This window comes from Lonchura striata, chromosome 13 (genome assembly GCF_050655825.1).
Source record: "Lonchura striata isolate lonStrDom1 chromosome 13, ASM5065582v1, whole genome shotgun sequence".
NCBI lineage: Eukaryota > Metazoa > Chordata > Aves > Passeriformes > Estrildidae > Lonchura > Lonchura striata.
Window position 1 is genome coordinate 10,382,299 of NC_140715.1, and position 20,230 is coordinate 10,402,528.

Sequence of the window (20,230 nt, forward strand, 5' to 3'; positions counted from 1 at the left end):
TTTGCTACTCCTCATCACTCTTCCTTCTCTCAAGATGCTTTATTTGAAAGAGAATATATGTGGGACCAGGCTGTGGGGAGGAAATGGGGTAAAATGAGAATGAACAGATATAAATTTCAGTGAGCACAACTGTTGATTTTAGACCTTATGTTACATAATATTAATTAACAGCCCAACCTACCTAAGGGAAATGTGACTGGGGCTGCATCAGAGCATGTTCAGGGAAGGAGGAGGTACAACAAAAACCAATGCCAGCATTGTGTCTGCACTGGAGGAATAGAAATACAATAGAAAATGGAATGGAATGGAATGGAATGGAATGGAATGGAATGGAATGGAATGGAATGGAATAGAATAGAATAGAATAGAATAGAATAGAATAGAATAGAATAGAATAGAATAGAATAGAATAGAATAGAATAGAATAGAATATCCTGAGTTGGAAGGGACCTACACCATGTGAAACAATTATGGATAGAAAGCTGTCACTAAGCAGCACAACTCTGCTGACTGAGTGTCTTGGTAGAGACATGAGTAAGAACTGAAGATACAAAACTCAACAACTTGTCTGCATTTTCCTTTCTGCTCCTCCAGCCAGGCTGGGAATCTATGCTACAAGGTAGAAGATGATACAAAAGTTCAGACTTGGGTTTCCAGCAGTCATTCATGTTGTCAGGCACCTGCCAGCCTTCACACTGCCCTCCTCATCCTCAGCAATGCAGCATCCACCCAAGCTAAGGGGAGCAGGGAAAAGTTACCAGTCTTTCTGCTACAGGGTTCAGCTGCAGATGCTCCACCTGCTTTTGTGCCCTCTGTGAGCAAATGAAGCAACTCTTTTTTGTAGATCCACTCCTAAAATTGGGCTGGTGCCACTGTCTATGTAGCAAACATTCAAGATAGCAAAAGGGAAAAGGGAGGAAAAAAATGTCATTTCTCCTTAGGCCAAGGGAAGTGTCCTTGGAGATCTGTAGGAATCCCTCAGAGGGGTCTCTGAAGAGCAGCCAAGTGATGCTAAAAATCCCTCTTATGCACATCAATGTGCTGACATTATTTCCTTAAGTGCCCTCTCTGTTTGTTCTTTTTGATCTGTTTCTCCGGGACCACCTCTTCAATATTTACAGTTCTTCAGAAAAGAAACACAGGATTTCTGTCTTTGTAAAGCTTAGGTGTGGCTTCATAGTATAAAGTCCATGGTAAGGACTAGCCTTGCAGTGAGCATCAGTCTGGAGTTCTTCCAAGGTATATTAAAATCTAGTGGAAAAAAACCCCAGTATTAACCACAAATTTATTGAAATTTAGAAAATACTTACTACAAACTCATAAGAAGATCATGACTCATAGCAGCAGAGTTTGACCCCATTGTAGGGCTCATGACAGTGATTCTAGCCTTTCACTCCTCCCAAAATTGAAATCAAGGCTGAGCCCTTTTTTTCAGAAGAGCCACATTCTTTAACCACATTTTCAACTTCCCCTTTTAAAAATTAGAAAGTAAGTAAAGGAGTGGATAAAAAAAACATTTCTGGATGTATTTCAGCACCTGTGTTTTTTTTTTTTTAAGAACTGACAGTTTCATGAGGATATGCCTGCTGTATGTTCCTGTGCAGGAGTACATAACACAGGTCACTGAGAACACTGACCTCACAGAGCCTCCAGGCACATGTTATCCCACTGGCCATGTTGAGCTCCACTGCCTACAAGCCAGTGCTTGACATTTCTGACACCTGAAAAAATTTTCTTTGTGATTCCTAAAGCAAGGGTTAGGTAAATTCAGTGCAGACAAAAAAGTGCCAAGAGCAAACACAGACAGTGCAGTCTGTCTCAGTGCAGAAGATACAGAAGATCTTCATGGCACAACCATTTTCTGGGCATTCATATTTGCCTCCCTGCTGCAGTTTAACATGGCAAAGCACTTCCAAAGAGCAGAAAGTGGTCCAAAGTAGCTCACTTCTTTGCCTATGAAGCCATCAGTAAAAGGAGCACCAGTGAAGGATGTGCACATCTCTCTGCTATTGACTTTTGTACCTTCCCTAAAGCCCAGTTACAAATTTGGGGCATGGATAAGTAAAGAGATCAAAAGGACAAATGAAAATCTTTGCTTATGTGATAACTAACCAAATTCTCTGCAGCGTGTCAGTAAATCCTCCATGTCAGCCTTAGAACTTATGTGGATCCCCTGATTTTCAAGAGAAGATGCTATACCTCAGGGATGCTGCATGAAGCCCACCAAGCTCCAACATCCCTGTGGCAAACAGGTCCTTTAGCAATAACAACCTTTGAAGAGATTAAGAGAAAGCTTCCCAGCTGTCAGCTGTAGCTGCTGGGTTCAGGACTTACATAACTTGTGAAAATCCTCTCTTCGGGCCTGATATGTCTCCGGATTTCACATTCGTTTGGCTGAAGGACAGTGATCCCATCATCAGAAAAGACATAGAACATATTCCCAACACTCAGGCCTTAAAGGGGGATAAAGAAGAAGGAGTTGGATTCTTTTTTGGTATGTATCCATAGCTGTTAGGACTTTTTTAAAGAACTTGTCCTCCTCTCCCGACAAACAAATTCTGCCTTACATAAAAGTTGGTCATTTGGATGCAGTTGGAGCATTCACAAAATCAAATTTCATGTCACAACAAGGGCTTCAAGGAGTGAAGAGGTACAACAACGTTCAAAAATGCATTGCCTTGGTGGCGGTGGTTGTACCCAAATGATTATGGCTGGGTCTTGTAAATAGGTACCAAAACAGGACTTGATCCCAAGAAGCCTCTCTGTTGCACTGCTACCCCCTCAGATTATGAATTTGTTTTTGTTCCTATGATTTCATTAAAAATAGCTTGACAATAATTTGAGAACTGAAAGACAAGCTTTAGTTAAAATTAAAGTGAAGATCATTCTGTTACAGGAAAATTGACTGCTGGTAACTGTGATGTTAAATGGAAGTGTTTTGAATCTGTACCATGAATGAAAATATATAGTTTTCTCTATTTTCTTAAACAATCTGAAAAAAAAATAACTACAGCCACCAAAATAAATACATTTTTGAAATCTTGCAAACTGTAATTCACAAATGTGGAGTAGTTCAGCATTGCATTAGCACTCATTTATCCAACCGGGGCATTCCAGGAGATTTGGAAAACTGGCTGATTGCCATTGCTTTGCCATTAGGAGATTGTGTTTTACCACTTCTGTCATGCTACATGGAATTGCAGTGACAAGATCTTTTCAGGATCCTTTCAAAAACTCTAATTTCAAAGATCCAATCATTCTATTTTTTTCACACCACCACCAGTAAGTGTTTGCAATGACCACTGTCACCCCTAGCAGTGTTGATAGTGAACTTTATCTGCCAACAATATGGTGATGCTACAATTTATATCTTCTAATTAATTCAATTTTTCCCATGGAGAAATGAAGTCCCCATTCCATGGCTCTAAACAGTGTTCAGTGTTAAAAATTGCCTTTGCTGGTCCTGTGGTGGTAGCTCTAAGTACTGCTCACAGAGACAGAGTATCTCACATTTCTTAACTGTATGCAGGATTAAGATCTAATCACAGAAAATTTGACAGTAAAAATACGGATAATTTGGATAAATGCATTTTTGGAAAATTTTGTAAAACACATTGTATTTAGTAAGGCTAGAAGGGTGTTGTTGTTGCTAAGCCCCCTTCTTTTGATGCCAATTAAGTAGCTTCAGAGAACAATGTGTCAGCATGTGATGTTTGCTGCACTGACATGGTTCAAGTTGAGTCTCTGAACCATAGCACAGAAATCCCCCAGTCAGGGCATCAGGTGTGTACAGGAGCTGTGGTCCTCAAATGTGATTGCACAGGGCAGGATCATGCATTTAAGAAAAAAGCTCCACTGAGAGTTATTTCATGGACTAAGGGCTATTTTTTCCCCAGGTATATTGGTAATACATTTCATTCGGGCACTTTGGACCAAAACCTGCGCTCCCAGCATCCACACAACTCCCACCTGCTTTAGTGGGATTTGATGAACACATCAGAGGGCAGAATTTGACCCTGCCTGGAATGAGTGCTGACATTTCATGGGTAAAGGATTTTAATCCTAAGAAGTGAAAACAGGCAGGCAATTATGACTACTGTGAAGATGCTTATTATTATTTGCATGCACAAGAGTAGCGTGATTTTTGTCTAATGATCCTATTAAAATGAGGGTGTATTTAATTGCTTTAATTACCCACAAAATACTTTGATAAAAAATTTTACCCCAACAGGTTTAGAGTCAGAGACATGGCAAGTTCTACTACTTATTTTACAGTAAAATTAGTCCAAGATTATTTTGCAGACTGATTAAAATATACTACAAATTCCTGAGAGCATTCACTTACTCTCTTTTTAAAAAAGTTTGTCAGTTTAAATTAAACTACTTTTTTTTCCCTAGGGATTCATCTTCATACTGATATTTAGACCAAGCAGGATTTTACTAGATATACTAGGTGTTTTATTATGATTTGTGAAACATTTACCAAATCTTGGCTGGGATACATCCTAAACAATCTCATGGACATCAGTAGAACAGACTCAATTTTTGATTATACTGATGCAACTCCTTGGTGCAGAGAATTGGGAATTATTTCAGTAAAGAGGTGGGCAAGAAAGTATTTTGTGTTTTTTATAGTAGTGCGGCGAGGCAGGTACTAAATTGGGAACTGGGGGACTACTGAGGAGTTTAAAAATTTTTTTTCCTTTTGAATTGAGGACATTTCAGGTTAGATGACACAACTAGTTCAAAACTCAAAGGCATTATAAAAGGCAAAATACTTCATCTGTATAGCAAAATATCCCTATTATAAAAAAAGCCCATTAAGAATGGGGAGTGTTTCGTAAACATAACAGTTCTTATTTGATCCATTCCAGATGAAGCTGGCTCTAACAAAAAAAAGCCCAACAAAACATTGGGAGGACACCCGATATCAACAAGAGCTTATTTGAGAAATACAGTGCCTCCCTCAGTGTACATTTATACATCCCTCCTTTGAGATCAAAGGGCAATTTTTTCACTATGGAATACTCTGATCTGATACTTAAATAGTTTTCCTCAACTTAATCTAAATATTTGGAAATATTTTAGAACTTAAATTTGGTACTGAAAAGGCTTTCAGCTTTTTAAGTGCATGGACTCACATAACTGCCGATTGCCTGCTGGCACAAAATCCTCCTTTTCTCCAGGTATTAGGTAAGCAATGCTCACTACAGAAATGAACACTGTCATGAAAAAAAATCTCTGCTTTACATTTGGGCTACTCATGGTTTTCTCTGGACAAAATTAAAACCTATTTGCACATTGAGTAAATACTGCATGTGCTTCCAGCCCCAGGTTTAATGGCTGGCTGCCCTATGTCTACTCATTTCTTGAGGTGTTGCTTGTGCATGGTCTGAAAGGTTTTGAGAACAAACTGACAGACTGACTTTTAAAATTATCAAATACTTGTGTTAAAAGTTTGACTTGCAGCAAAAGTTTGTTCTACAACATATTTTGTTTAGGCATTTTCCCAAGGTTTTAATTACTCCAGACCTTGTGGAGATGATCTTTAAAGGAGCTCAAATCTACCAATGCATTTGTTAATATTGGTAATTGAACATAGTAAAGAATATTTAAAAATGTAAAACCAAAAATACTATTCCTGTCTTCCAGCTTTCTCTGTGCCAAGATTTCACCTGCTGAAGTATATTCTTGAAAGAATATGCCCATCAAATACTACAGAACAACACAAGCAAGGTAATAAACCTGCTTTACAGATACTGAATTGTTTAGGAACATCAATAACAGATCTGGCCATGTTTTGCCTCAACATTGCTCATACTTTCATTTAAAATGTGCAAGGCTGATAAGCAGTAAGTCCATCTATTTAGCAAAATTATAATAAGACTTTCTGCAACCAACTTCTCAGCTGTCCTTTAAATATTACTCTACTTCTACCTCTGGTAGGATTGTCCAACTGCTTTCTTTAAAAAGGGGCATAAGGGACACTGTATGTAAACAGCCATGGAGCATCGTGCAGGTGATTCTGGGCTGATGAGATGCATGAGAGATTTCATTTCCAAGCAGAAGGGAAATAGCAATTCCTGGTGCCCATAATGCCATTTACAGCAGCGTCAGCACTGAAGACTCCTCACAGCCCTGCACCAGGAACCTGCAGGTGGGTATTTAGAAAGAAGTGCTGGGGAGCTCTCCTAGGTGACTGAGCCACCTCTCTGACCTCCAGAGAGCTGCACTGGACTTGGGTTGGAAGGGATTTCAGAAATAAACTGGTGTATTTGCTGTATGAGTCTGTGGCCAACAGTAGCACTGACAGTGTGCATCAGGTGTTTGCACACCTGGCCCAGGCTGCTGTGCTCACCACGCCCTGGCACCTTGTGCCAAGCCCAAGCTACACAGAAAACTTCCTGCTGAAAGCCCACCTATTGATTTGGAGTACCTGGAGGCACTACTTACAAAGGGGCTTTGCACTCTCCAAAAGCAGAGTGAGCCTGAAGCCCTTCTTGGAGGAGCGGCGTGAGGGAGTTTGGGTGTTTGCAGGGGGCAGGGGGACATGGCCAGGAGCAGTTTGTCACTGCACAGAAACCTTTCCCACACAGCTTCAAGGACACCAAGGTCTCAGCTGCTTCATAGGCAGCTGGCAGCTGTAAGAACTGGTTTACATCTGCACTCAGAACCTTCCTCCAGGGAGTGGATGTCCTGCCCCCAGCCCTCCAGGATCTCCACCCACTTGGGCTCCACGTCTACAGAGTCAGATAGACAACCTGTGTGAGAGTGCCTTGGGCTGTTGCATGATGCTTCTTACTGGGTATTTTGGAAATTATGGCAGCACAAGTCACAATTTGTACAAAATGAGGCAGTTTTAAGGGCCTCCATGATTTCTTTGAGTCAATTAGCTGCTCAGAATAGGGTTTTTTTTACTTTGCTTCCAAGATACACAGTTGTTGACCTTGTGAAGGGCACACTAAGTTTGACCAAACTAAAGCTCTTAACTGCCAATTAAAACAAGGAGAAATGGGGCAACCTTTACCCTGCATTGATTCAAAGGATGGAGGGAAGAAAACCTGTTGTGGTTTGGTTTTTGTTTTGCCTAACAGTCAAGAACACAGTTTTTGTTGTGCACCTACAAACATCAATACATGCTACTGAAAAGGAAGAGTCTAAATTGCTTGCTTAAAAATGCAGTATATTGAATTTATGCCTTACTTGTTCAATTATGGCAATTTTGGGAGCACTTCTGACACTTGTGTGATTGCTAATGCAGCTTGAAAATCTCAGGCTACTCACATTTCTGGCAGTATATATAAAATCCATATTTTTATATATTTTATGGCCATCTATTATTTCATAGTGGGAAAATGCAAGAAGTAATAGGTGCAAGAGTGACATCTCTTATTTGAATAATTTAGCTTTTAAAAGTCTGGTCTGTACTTAATCTGGTGACTGTGAAAGTTGATAGGGTTAGTGGCAAGTCAGTGGAGAATGGCCCATCATGGAATTATTAAAGCAGACAAGCACATTATCACTACGACAAAAGAACTTTACTGCAGTACCTTCCTCTCGCCACAGTATGTTTGCAACTGCAGCATCAGAATATTGGGAAAGCCAGAAAATAATCAGGAAAAGAAAAAAACAACAAAACAATGTCAAAACTTTCATTGTATCAAGTAACTGAATAAATACTCATGTTTACATGAACTGTTTAATTGGTGAAAATTTTGTAACATTCATTGAAATAAAATACCAGGAAAGACAGAGAGTTCTAAACACATTTGCTCCTTCTAGAGACAATTAAGAAACTTTGACATGGGAAAAATCCTTCCTGAAATGAAGGCAGCTGTGCAAAGATCAATGACCTACTAAAGAGAAGCTGTTACCTTCAAATGCAGCTGCAGGTATGGTACAGCCTGTGGTTTTCTGTGCAGGTTCAGTGAGGAAACACAATATGGAATTATAGAATCATTAAGGTTGGAAAAAACCTCTAAGATCATCGAGTCCAACCATTAACCCAGCACTGCCAGGCCCACCAGCATCTTTTAGAAGAAGCCTGAGACTGCAGCTACAGCAGCTGCACCCTTGGCTGTGCTGTCTCTTGGAACTCCATGCAACTGCATTCTTTCAGGATTCACAGAAGCTTTGAAAGTACACCTGCATTTGAATTTCTGTTCCAGATAGATCCAATTATTTCTCAACATACTGTAATTTCCCTTGCTCAAGTATTCAAGGGAAAATGACCAATATTAACAAGAGTACATAAATCTAGTTAATGAGGAATAGGATATATTTTCCTAAGATTTTTCTTGAAAGATCATATTTATGGGTAACTTTGCTTCAATTCTTGCTCTATATTAGCAGCTAGAAAAGCAACAAAAATCCCATTTGCACCTAGACTTTTAGTATCATCATAAAGCCAGGTAATCTCCCAGGCAGTTAAGAAGGCAGAACTAGGAAATAGCAGACCTCGGGAACTTTTCTAGTGAGAAAACTGATCACCTCCTTCAGCAATTATGTTTTTGGGTCAGTGTGGTCAAGATAACACTGCTGCACACCTATGGGAGATATGGGAAGAGGAGCTGGGAGAGTATTTGTCTTTGAGGTGGAAGATAATTTCACACTGAGCAAACCTATTTTGCCAGTCAGTGATGTAAAAACAGGTAAAATGAATATATTAATCAAAATGTTTTTCAGACACCTAAATATTCAAGAATTTTGACTGGCAACTGGCTTCAAAAGAAGTCTTGTACAGAAATCAATGAGATTTATAGAATTCAACAAAATATTACATTTTGGATTCCCTGATATCTGAAACTATTGCCAATTTGTTACTCCAATAAAGCTGTTACCCATCACACACACAGTATACTTGCGGCACATGAAAGACACCGTTTTCCTGGAGAAGACTTTACCTTCTAGGCATGATTCCTACCCCCAAAAATTGTCCAATCCTCTGATAAAAGTGCATTCAGAACTGTCATTACGTTATGTAAGATCCAACTTACTGCATGCAATAGCCTGAACTATTAAATTACATGTATACCATCATATTCCAACACTATTTAAAGAAAGAAATACATGGAAAATTGAGCTTACGGGTCTTTCTTGCTGAATCTTCGATGAAGAGGGAAGAGATGTCCTCATCCACTCCCACCTCATTTTTAGCAATGCAGGTGTAGGCACCAGTGTCTTCATAGCGAACACTGCTGATATGAAGTTCACTTCCATTTGCTGTAAGAGAGACACTCATAACCTCACTGCTGCTCCTCACTGCTGCTAATTGCTGTCCCTGTCTTAATTGTCTTCCAGTTGCCACCCAGTGACGGCTCGACAGGGTGGTTCCACCCCACTGCTTTTCTCCCTGTTTGACTAGAGGTTTTTGGGGATTCTCATGGGAGCTGATGTCTTGCTCCTTTCCATCAGCACATACACGCTCCACACCAGAAAAGAACAAAGAACAATCTCAAGTCAAACGATAAATTACATTTCATTTATTTATTCTTTTTGTTAGAAAAGTGCTTTGGCTTTAGTGAAGAAAAATTAACTTAAATTTTGCAAAGTGTTTTCCATCAGATCACCAAAAAACTTTGGTTTAAATGGGTCTCTCTACAGTTCCTCTTACCATTTTGCATCCTGCAGTGGGACCAATGCCTAAAACCTTTGGAACACTGAGATATTGTATGTGTCATGCAACAATACCAGTGCTACCAACACAAGCTGAAGGGCAAAATCTACCAAAGCAAGACTGGGACATGTGTTGAGGATGGAGTTAATATTTTTACACAGAAAATTGCACAGAAATGTTTTTGCCTTTTGCTATACCTGTTGCATCCTCATTCAAATAGGGATCTAGAGGAGTTAAAAGCCCCATTCCTTCAGCAGGGCCGAGTGGGAGACTGATTCTAAGCTGACTTGCATCCAGTGTGGGTTTAGACTTGAACAAATAATTTAATGCATTTCTTTTCTGCTGTGCTGTACACAAGAAGCAAGGCAGTGAAGAAACAGGCAGGCTGTCTTTGAACAGAATGCAATTACCACTTACATCAATCAATAGTGCATTTCCCAGGAAATTCACAGGAGAAAGAGATAAAAAGAAAGAACAGGGGTTTTATAACACGATTTCCAACAACTGTGGCTTAGCAAAGTACAAGAACTTCTGGTTTAAAGTGCAAAATAATCCTCCTTAATCCCTGTCTACAATACTTTAATTAATCAAAATTCTGTTCTTACCGAGGAGCGATAGTTGTTTGGATAGTTTTGGCATGATATCAATGCCGTTCTTTAGCCAGGTAATTCGGGGATTAGGGATGCCTTCAGCGTGACATTTCAGGCTCGCTGACACGCCCGGCTCCTGCGCCTGCGTTTCGGGGTAGACGCGGATCACCGGAGGCACTGCGGGAAGCAAGAAATTGGGGACTTGATACCTGGGGCTCGAGAGCCACTGCTGTCCTGCAGTGACAGTCTCTGAGCTGAGAACCACCGAGATAAGCTTGGTCTGGCTGTCCGTGCAAGCTGCAAGAATGATTTCTCTACAGCTTGACTTTGGGGGCAGAAAAGAGAAAAAAATACTTTTCCAAGCCCTGGCATAGAGAGAAGCTGAGGATATCCCATCCCTGGAAGTGTTCAAGGCCAGGCTGGAGGGGCCTGGAGCAACCTGGGATAGTGGAAGGTGTCCTTGCCCATGGCAGGGGGTTGGATTGAGATGGTGTCTAAGATCCCTTCCATCCCAAACCAGTCTGTGATCCTATGATTCTTTAACAGAAAAGAGTAAACTAATATACCAATGCCAGGGAGCAACCTTGCAATCCAATTCTGTATTTAAACTGTTCTTGCTTTCATTGAGTGACTAACTGAACTTAATAGTTGGATTAAAACCCTACATGGGTACTCACATATTTAAGTATAAACTCCAGATCTTCACTGAATCTAGGAGGGAATTTGAGTTCTTGTCTATGAAAAATAACTTAATCTTCAGTATTTAATTAAATATCCATCAGGAAGTAGACTGTGTATTTATTACCTCTTATTCTGAACAAATAAAGTGTTTATCAATTACTTCTTTTCACTGAGAGGTTTTCAAAACGTGACTTACCTTGTTCATGAAGGCACTCCTGAACTATTTAATATACTCCATTGGCAGAACTACTAATTATATTACAATTTCAGAGATGTTCATTGATTTTCAATCATCTTTCCTTCACTGCTCAAACCAACAAGGCTTAATAGTACCCATTAACTATTTCTTAACAATTCACTTACAAACTTAAAAAAAAATGCAATATTGCAACATTGGTGAAAGATACCAGTGAGACTTTTTCATCTTGAGGGAAAAATAAAAGGAAATGTGAGGACGACTCATACCATGGCCGATGGTATTTTTGTTTCACAATGAAGCAGTGAACTTTTCTATCAGATTAGGAGATTTTGGGATAAATGATGTAGCTGCTGAAAGCTGTACAGTTTTGTAAAATCACGGCCAGAGTCCAATGTGGATGTGTCCAGCATGGATGGGATGCTACCAGTAACATTTTTTGAATTAAATGATTTAGTAAGCGAGGTCCATTGGAGGCCAACATGATTTATTTAGACTCACAGTTGAAAGACAGTGTGCTTTCTACAATTGCAGAGGAAAAAGATTTACAAGATTCAAGAAGGTCTGATTCTCAAATCCTGGTGAAATCAACTGACTTCGCTGAGATCTCACATGGTCACAGGCACCAGAGAAATTTTACTCCAAGCCAAGTGTCCTCCCACTTGCCAGCTCTCAGAGGCAGAGCCCATCCCAGTCATCACCTATTTAATAATCTCAAAACCATTGTGGGTTGTTATGTTCTTCATATTGTTTGCTTTAGGCTTTCCTGCTCATCTGGGCAGTGGTGTCAGTGCTTCCCAGACTGGCCACAGCCATCAGCTCCCCAGAATCAGTGCATTCCTTCACCAAACTGACTGTACTTTCATCTCTCATATTTTTACTTCACACCTTCATAGTCTGCACATGAATAACCCACTTATTTTACCCGCAGGGCTACAAACACAATAGATTTATATGGCCAAAGAAAGCTCACATATCCTAGACACTGAATCAATGCTCTGCATGAAAATTATCTTAAAATTAAAGCAAGGTATCTTTTCAAGAGTGATTAATAAGGAAATTGTTTGTTTTCACCTACAAAGAATATGTGCTTCACCTCAATTTCTGCTCTCTTATAATTTTCCTTCTCCTTCTATTTTTAAACTTTTTATTTCTTCTTCCTTGTCTTACATAATTCAATGCACAGGTAAATTATTGCATGCAAATGCCTTGTGATAACAGCAAACTGCAGAATATATTTTTATTGTCCTTGCTACAAATTAATACATTCCAGGTAAGCACATTAAACTTGCAAAGATTTCAGTTCCAGACTTTGGGATATATGGATTACCCTTTGCTTTTTCCCTTGGTGAATATATATCATTGCTAACCATTACTGTGTCTGCAGCCAAGAGCAATATAAAAATGCCATTATCTTAAGCAAAGTAGGAAGAAAGAGGCACTGAAACAAGCACGAGATTGGGTAGATTGCCTGCTACTGCATACTGAGCAGCACCTCACTGGTGAGCAGACCAATTCATTACTATAAAACAGCTCAGGTGATAAAGCACACGATGAGCACAGATGGTGGCACCAAGGCCCAAAGACATCCATTGCTGCTGTAGGAGCTCTATACTCCAGGGTGCAGCAGTAATTAACAGATTAATCATTTACTCGAGATGTTTTACTCTTTCCATTTATGATTTGAAAGGAGTTTGCAGCATTTTATGTTTTCTCCTGAAAAGCCACATTAATGAAACATCCGTGTTCTAACATCTCGCTTATGGGAAAATTTGTTCTATTGGACCCTTCTAATCGGGCTGAGGATCAAATTGCTTTTTAAAACTATTTTCAAGGAATAAAATATTCTGATTTATGCTGATGTTTTCCTGAGTGCAAGGTCCAAGGAAAATGATGCCATACACCCAGCAGTCTCTTGATTTGCCAACTATCAATTTTCGTGGTCGATTACTATTTTATGATATTCTTTATCCTCAGGACCTCTTTTTTCCTCTTGAAAGTGCTAAATTGCTTCCTCCCTACAGTTAGTGTATACTGTACACATTTCCCAAGCAATATCCATACATGGGAGAGAACATAATTTTCCTACTGTTCTTGGCTCCTCCTGATCAAAGATACAGAATGCAAGATGAACTTTTCATTCTTAAACCATTTAAGCATTGCCTTTCAGCAATTTCTTTTCCTCCAAAGACCTTAAGGGAAAGCTGTATAAATACACTGACTTAAATTTTACTTGTAACTGTGAATCCTAAGATTTATGAGCTCAACCAAAGCTCTCACATCAAACAGGCTGCATTTCACATGTGCTTCATACTTCATGTCCAGATGTGAGCCAGCAGGTTGGGGCATTCACCTGGTGACCTTCACATTTTCTACTGAAGAGGATTCTCATCTCTGCTTGCCAAAATAAGCATCTGGATCTACCCATGTTATTTGGGATATCCTGAACCATTGGACACAAAGGGAAACAACGCATAGCATTCAGCAGTTGAGCAGTAGTAGAGCACCAAATCTCAAAAACATTTAATGTTGTCAAAATTGGGCTGAAAATTTTCTATTTAAGCTTGTATTCCCTTATTTTCTATATTACCTTATCAATGTAAGAATTCAGTTTAATGTTCTAAAAAGAGGCAAAGAAAAAATAAGTTAAAGAACATCCAATATGTTGGATAAAAGCAGAGGAAGAGAGCACATGTAACTAAGATCAGACTCTTTTGTGAGCTTACTAATGTGTCTTAGTGGAAGCAGTAAGATAGGGCCCAGGTGATATGGAAAAGGACCCGAGGATGCTGGAAGAATTACTGCAGCTTTTGAAACACTGAATTAACTGAAAAACAGTCTAAAAATTAGAACGGGCTTGGGAAGGGTGGGGAATAAACCCTTTTACTTCCAGCTAGATCTTCTTTCTCTATTCTCACCCAAAAGAAAAACTTGGGAGGTGTGAAAATAAAAATTCTGGTAAATTTCACAAAATAAAAAGCACATGTTTTTGATGTTGAAAGTAGATCAGTGCCTCCCTAGAGGAGACAGGAGAGCAGATAAACCCGAGTTCTGGCTGATTTGGTTCTGTCACATTCTCTTACCATTTTAGTACAATACAGGAAAGCAACAAAAACCCTTCCATGCTGAAGATGGAGTTTTCAGTTTGATACAGACAGACAGAGACAAGCCCCAGCACTGAACAGAGCCCATCAACTACACTTAGATTCTCAGCATCTTCACTCAATTCAGTTTGGCTCAGTTTCTTCCCACTACTGTCAAGAAAAATTCCTCCATTTGTCCTTTAAGTTACTAAAAATTGAGGTTTCCCTGTGAAAGGCTCTGCCTTGGGAACCCTCCAATGCATTTGAAGGCAAACAACTCTGTCCTGCCATCAGGGCTGTCACCCTCACATCAGCTGCTGGAGGAAACTGTGGCACAAAAGGAGGGAATGTAGTGATGTGGGTAGCCATATCAAGAATTGCAAAAACCCAGCTTTGCAAAGCCTAATGGCTCACATAGGAATATCAGACGCTGTGAGACAAAGATTTCTAGACCCTGCAGTGTTTTCTAGCAAGCCTTTTTATTCTGTATTTAGTGACTACATAGCATATTAAAAAGCCCACATAGATAGTTTTTTTTGAATAACAGCATTTTTCTTTTGGTAAGAAAGCCCCCATGCAGCTATGGTATGAAATTTCCACTTAAAAAGAAAATGTGATCTTTCAGTGACAAGTAAAATCCAAGTGGCAAGCACGAGTATGGAACAGATCACCCCCTCTCCACACTCCATCCAGCTTTCCTCTCATTCTGGTTTAAGTTTCAAAGCCTTTGGGTCTTCTATTCTCAGTGCTGATAAAGTCTACATTGTTGTCTGCCAACTAAACTCCATTCAGGCCTCATAATACATCACATAATAGACATGGGATTAAGTTGTTAGCTGGCTTTTCTTTCAACTGCCATTCATCACACAAACAGCACTTTGAGGAAGGAAACCTATATTCTCAGCTGCAGCATACACAGCTTAGTTATCCACATGGCTGAGATTTACAGTTTACTTTCTCAAAAGATGACAAATTATTATGTAGAGACATTAAGTCAGCTTTCATTCAGATCAACCAGATACTTTGTGCTCTCCTCCAGGTACTCATGTGGTGGGGGGAGCACTTACACATGTCCAGCAGACCTGAGCTGCAGTCAAAACAAAACCTCATGTCCACCACAGCTCTTCTTAAAATGCTTAAGTAGCCGTCTTTACTGTTTCTCCTCTCACTACTGACCTCTGTAACTACTGCTCATACTAGCTGAAAGCTCTCCTTTTTGCAGGTCAACACACACCTAGAGAAAGGACTAAATAATAGTTTTCCTTATAATATATATACTCTGTAATAAAGTTACTGAATTTTCCTTAAAAATAAATACTTTCCTCCCAGAGTACATCCCATTTCATACAATTTCATGTGGTAGAATGAATTAGTACTACAGTTAGGAATGGGTGACCCTGTCCCCTGTTCTGGAGACACTGCTGGGCATCATCAGCACATGTGAAAAAGGGTCAGAAGTTGGAAAATGCTGGTTGCTGCTGTGGAGGTGGATACTCTGTGGGCTGTTCCCTCGATGAAATGCTGGCTTAATCTAATGTAATTTTAAACTAAATCCAACTGAGTGAGCTTGAGGTCAGGAGATAGATAGTGAGCCCCTGAATAAGTTCCACCAGGCACAAATGCAGTCCAGGAGATGGAGGTGCATGAGAATGCTGGAATATGGACTGTGTGATTCTCTCACCTGTAAAATGATTTGCCCTCATTTTGCAATCCAGTGAGCCAGTGTAAACAGCCCTCAGCAAACCAAGCTCAGCACAGCCAGGTAATAACCTGGATATATATCTGGGAGTTAGCTGTTTTTGGAAACACTACTGTATTTATTTAAATATCCTGGGCTATTTCATGCAACAGAAATGATTTTCTGGAAGAAGAAATTATTGAGGCAACACTTCTGTTGACAAAAGTAGTAATTACTTTCAGAGATGCTTGGAAACACTGCTCTTAACTCTATGGAAATGTCACTGACAGCTTGTTTAACAGTGAAGATACCTCCTGAAGCCTAGGTAATTATACACATTCCCCCTTGATACTTTTGACTGCTTGTGTGACTGAGTGAGACAACCCCCCGCTGCATTTGGCCTCATGCACAGATAATTTGGGCTGTGGCTTTACACATCTCTGTGTGAATGAGGTCAACACACAACTTTTCTTAGGAATGTTTTCATGGAATGTCATACATGCCATTTACTAACCATTCACCTGAAGGATGTGGGTCTGATACAGCTCTTCATAGCCGTAGGCATGACAAGTGTAATTGCCCATGTGAATAGTTGTTACCTTGGTGATGTAGAGGGAATCATCTTCTCCAAAATCCTGAATGGAACAAAAGACAGGAAAGTTGCCTTATTATTTAGTAGCAATATTTTGAGCACTACATGAATGGATACTACCTGTTCAGAGGTTTTGATAGCAATGCAGCCTGGGGACACAGCTTGAATTTTGAACAATAGGCTATAAAATTCATAAATCAACACACAGGGAGAAAATGAACAGCGATTTAAGAGTAAGGTAAAGTAACTCATCTGAGAAGATGAACTTTTGTGCTTGTTGCTAACAAGGTGCTCTTTTGCACATAAAAAAGATGACCATTTCCAGCTGTTTAATTTATGGGGGAATTTAATATCTACCTGTTAACCTCAGATGCATAAAATGCTAACATTTGGGTGGGTTAAAGTTTCCTTTATCTGTGCTGGTTCTCAGAAAATGCACTGCAGCCTTGATGAAAAAGTACTGAAGTTCTTTGTCACTTATCTCAGGCAATATCCTAGGCAGGAGACAAGGAAGAAGACAAAAAACCCTTTCTCAAACATACCTGTTTAATTCTGTAACTGCTTAACAAGTGTATTTCTTCATCCTCTTCATCTTCCCAGACCTGCTCTTGTGTTGTTTCAGTTTTTGATTACAGATGGGAAGGACTGAGTTATTAGACACATTTTTGCCACTTGATACATTGTACAAGCACCCTGCTTAGGAATTTATTTCAATTCACTATTTACTTGTTAATTTCAATGTTTATTTACCAAATTACAGCTAAGAGAACCACAGCACTGATGGCTAAATGAAGCAGCTTGAAAGAGAGTACTAAGAAATAAGGAGTTTACTGGCAGGACACAACCCTTCCCAAAGCACAGACCTTCACCTGAGAGGGTGCAGACATATCCATAATCATAACCTGGTTCTGCTGGCTGTGCTGCTCCAATGGGCAAACGTATGAACAATCATAAAGAATCAGAGTAAATTCATAGATTATCTGAAATCCATTATCTGTAATCAAAAGCATCTCAGATATTATTGGCACCTTGGTGCCAGGCATCTATGTTATGGGATAAGCTGGTTAAGATATCCAATACGCTATTACAAATATCTACTCAAAAATCCCCATTTCAAGTATTTGCCTGTTTTTTGGTCAGTTAGATCTTTCCTGATGGAAAGCAAAGATGCATGAGTAACTGCTAATGGAAAAGATATCAACCCTGTTCAAATGGTATTTGCATGAGATACAGAAAATGCTTGCACTGGAGGGGACTTAATAACAGTTTTTGTAAGTTAAAAGAAATGAAAATTGAGTTTAGATTAATAAAAGCAGAATGGCTCCTTTAATAGAATAATTTAGTCCAAGGAGTTGTGGAAAAATGAGACAATATAATCTTCTCCATTTAAGAATGTTACTTCCTTTAAAATATCACAAAAAATATTCTGAATGCTTGGTTTGTGCTCTGTAATTGTCTTTTTAAGGATGACCTGTTTTTTCCCAATGCAGACAAATGTATTAATATAAACAAAAACCCCTGCAGAACCAAACAGGTGCAACACAATTGTATTAACCTCCTTTCCAAATGTGCTTTTCTTGAAAAGAGGGTTTATATCGGTAAAAGCAAAGTTTGTGACTTTTAAAATCTATTTTCTGACCTCTGGTGTTCAAAGAGTTATCAAAGATGATTTAGGTTAGTACCATATCACCATGTTAGGCATAGAAGGGAATTATCAACCCTGTATTAGAACCTGCAGGCACTATAAGTTCATATATGACTACAACATTATTAATATTTGAAAGTGTTTAGGAGTGGGAAGGAAAAAGAGATTGTGGCATTAAATGTTTAATGCTGAACCTCTTGTTGGTACAAAAAGTAGACTGAATTCCCTAACAAATTAATGACTTTCTGTGTGTTTATTGCAGCTCACGGTTTTCTCCTAGTGTTTCCCTGTGGATACAGTTAGTACATTAGGATTGCACTGTTACATTTTATATCTATGGATGCATTCTTATGCACAAGCACTTTCTTTGTGTATTTCATAAGGGTGTATTTGGAAGTGCTGTAAAAACCCAAGCCCTGGAGCATTAAGAAATGATGAGTCTTTGATTCCTTAATAGCCTCTAACTTCACATCCTGCAGTCGGGAGTGCTGTGTTGCAGTTGGAAGCTGTGAGATGCATTTGGGATGTGTCCCACATCCCCCTCCATGCTGCACTGCCTCTGGGAGCTCTGAGGAGCTGCTCAGCTGCTCCCAGGCCACTGCCCTGTGCTAACAGGGTGTGAGTGAGCCCCGACAGCTGCTGAGCTGCTGCTCTGGTTTGCTGGCATGTGCATGGGGTGGGCAGAGGGAATGGGAATAATTCACCATGCGGAAAAGCAGAGGAAAGAATTTCACATATTTTGACTTAGTTCAGATGGCTTTTGCTTGTTAAGCCAGTTCTCCAAGTCACCACAAGCCTGAAAGCAGACAAAGCAAAACAAAAACACCTATAAAACTGATGCAACATAATTCTTCTCTCCCCAAATGTATCCCAGATTTAAAACTGACTATTTCAGGGCTGTCTGGGAGGCTCAGCGAGTGCTGCACACCCCAGGGAGCTGTTACTGCCCTACTTGACCCCAGTAATGCCTCACAGTGAATTGAAAAGACATTTAAATGTATGATCCCATGAAGAATAGGCAATCAGTAGCAAGGCAAAACCAGCAAGTTCTGAGATTTACTCTGGTTTTCCTCATTTACCATGGAAGGTGAATTATCATGGAATCATGGAAAGGTTTTGGTTGGAAGGGACGTGTAAGCTCACATGGTCCAACCCCCAGTGCCACCTTTCACCAGACCAGGTTGCTCCAAGCCCCATCCAACCTGGCCTTGAACACTTCCTGGGGTGGGGTGTCTCTGGAGAGGATGTGGGTGCTCAGGGATGGGATATCTCACCATTTTCTAGTGAAGAGGAAAAAAGAGAAGGGATGAAACTAGAGGCAGTACCCATTTAACTCCACAGAATCATAAGCCCTGGATCAAAGCAGTCAGATAAGGGCAGGGTGTTCATCACCTCTACCTTATGAATTTCATTATAAATTAATTCTTTGAATAAAAAAAAATTCAGAAAGCTATGCTTATAATTTATCATAATTGATAAAGTCAGCTAGTGACAGCTGATAAATTGACTTCTCCAGCAGTTTGTATCACCTTTTTTCTCCCTTTTTCAAATAAAAAGTTCTCTGTCCTTCATGAGCTCCTTTCATGTCTTGCACTTACCCTTCAACCGAATGATTGATTAAATGACCTCAGAATATGTTTTAACTTTTCAAGTTTTAAAAGAAATGCATCACCTTGCATTTTACATTGGTAACAGCTTGGTAATCTATAAAATATTAAAAAAAAAAAAGTTGCTCTAAAAAAATAACAAAGCAGATCCTAGGATCCTAGAAAATGGATATATAACTTTTTTTTTGGTACAGTATTTCCTTTCCTTTCCATCACTACTGATTACCCAAGGCATTGGTCTTTCCAAACACAAGATTTTTCATATTTATTTATCCCATTCCCATTCTAATGCATTCCCTGGTCATGCACTCTGCCGCGGTTCAGAGACACCGTGCTCAGAGATGTGTAAAACATTGCATATTACTTGTAAATCTTGTTCACATTCTGTCTCAAGTGAATTCCAGCCTGTGATTGTAACACCACAAATCTGCTGCTCTGACACCCAGGAAGGAGCTGGCAGAGAGGAGCCACATTAACCCTGGATGCTGAGCTGGCTGTGATGCCACAGGGTGCAGGGCACTGCCACCCACCTTTTGCCTGTT

The 20,230-nt window shown here is 39.7% G+C and overlaps 1 protein-coding gene across 12 annotated transcripts in view; it reads right to left on the reverse strand.

Annotated features, from left to right (window-relative positions):
- Positions 1–20,230, reverse strand: part of FSTL4 (follistatin like 4) — a 366,635-nt gene that overhangs the window by 17,399 nt on the left and 329,006 nt on the right. For 11 of the 12 annotated variants that reach the window (XM_085591243.1, XM_021549489.4, XM_085591248.1 and 8 more), the window contains 5 exons: positions 16,359–16,479; positions 10,222–10,383; positions 9,088–9,222; positions 7,551–7,577; positions 2,335–2,453 (listed from right to left, as the gene is read on the reverse strand). In XM_085591243.1, coding sequence (XP_085447369.1) covers positions 2,335–2,453; positions 7,551–7,577; positions 9,088–9,222; positions 10,222–10,383; positions 16,359–16,479 — 564 coding nt within the window. The remainder of the gene's footprint in view (positions 1–2,334; positions 2,454–7,550; positions 7,578–9,087; positions 9,223–10,221; positions 10,384–16,358; positions 16,480–20,230) is intronic. The other variant, XM_021549488.4, reaches the window with a different exon arrangement.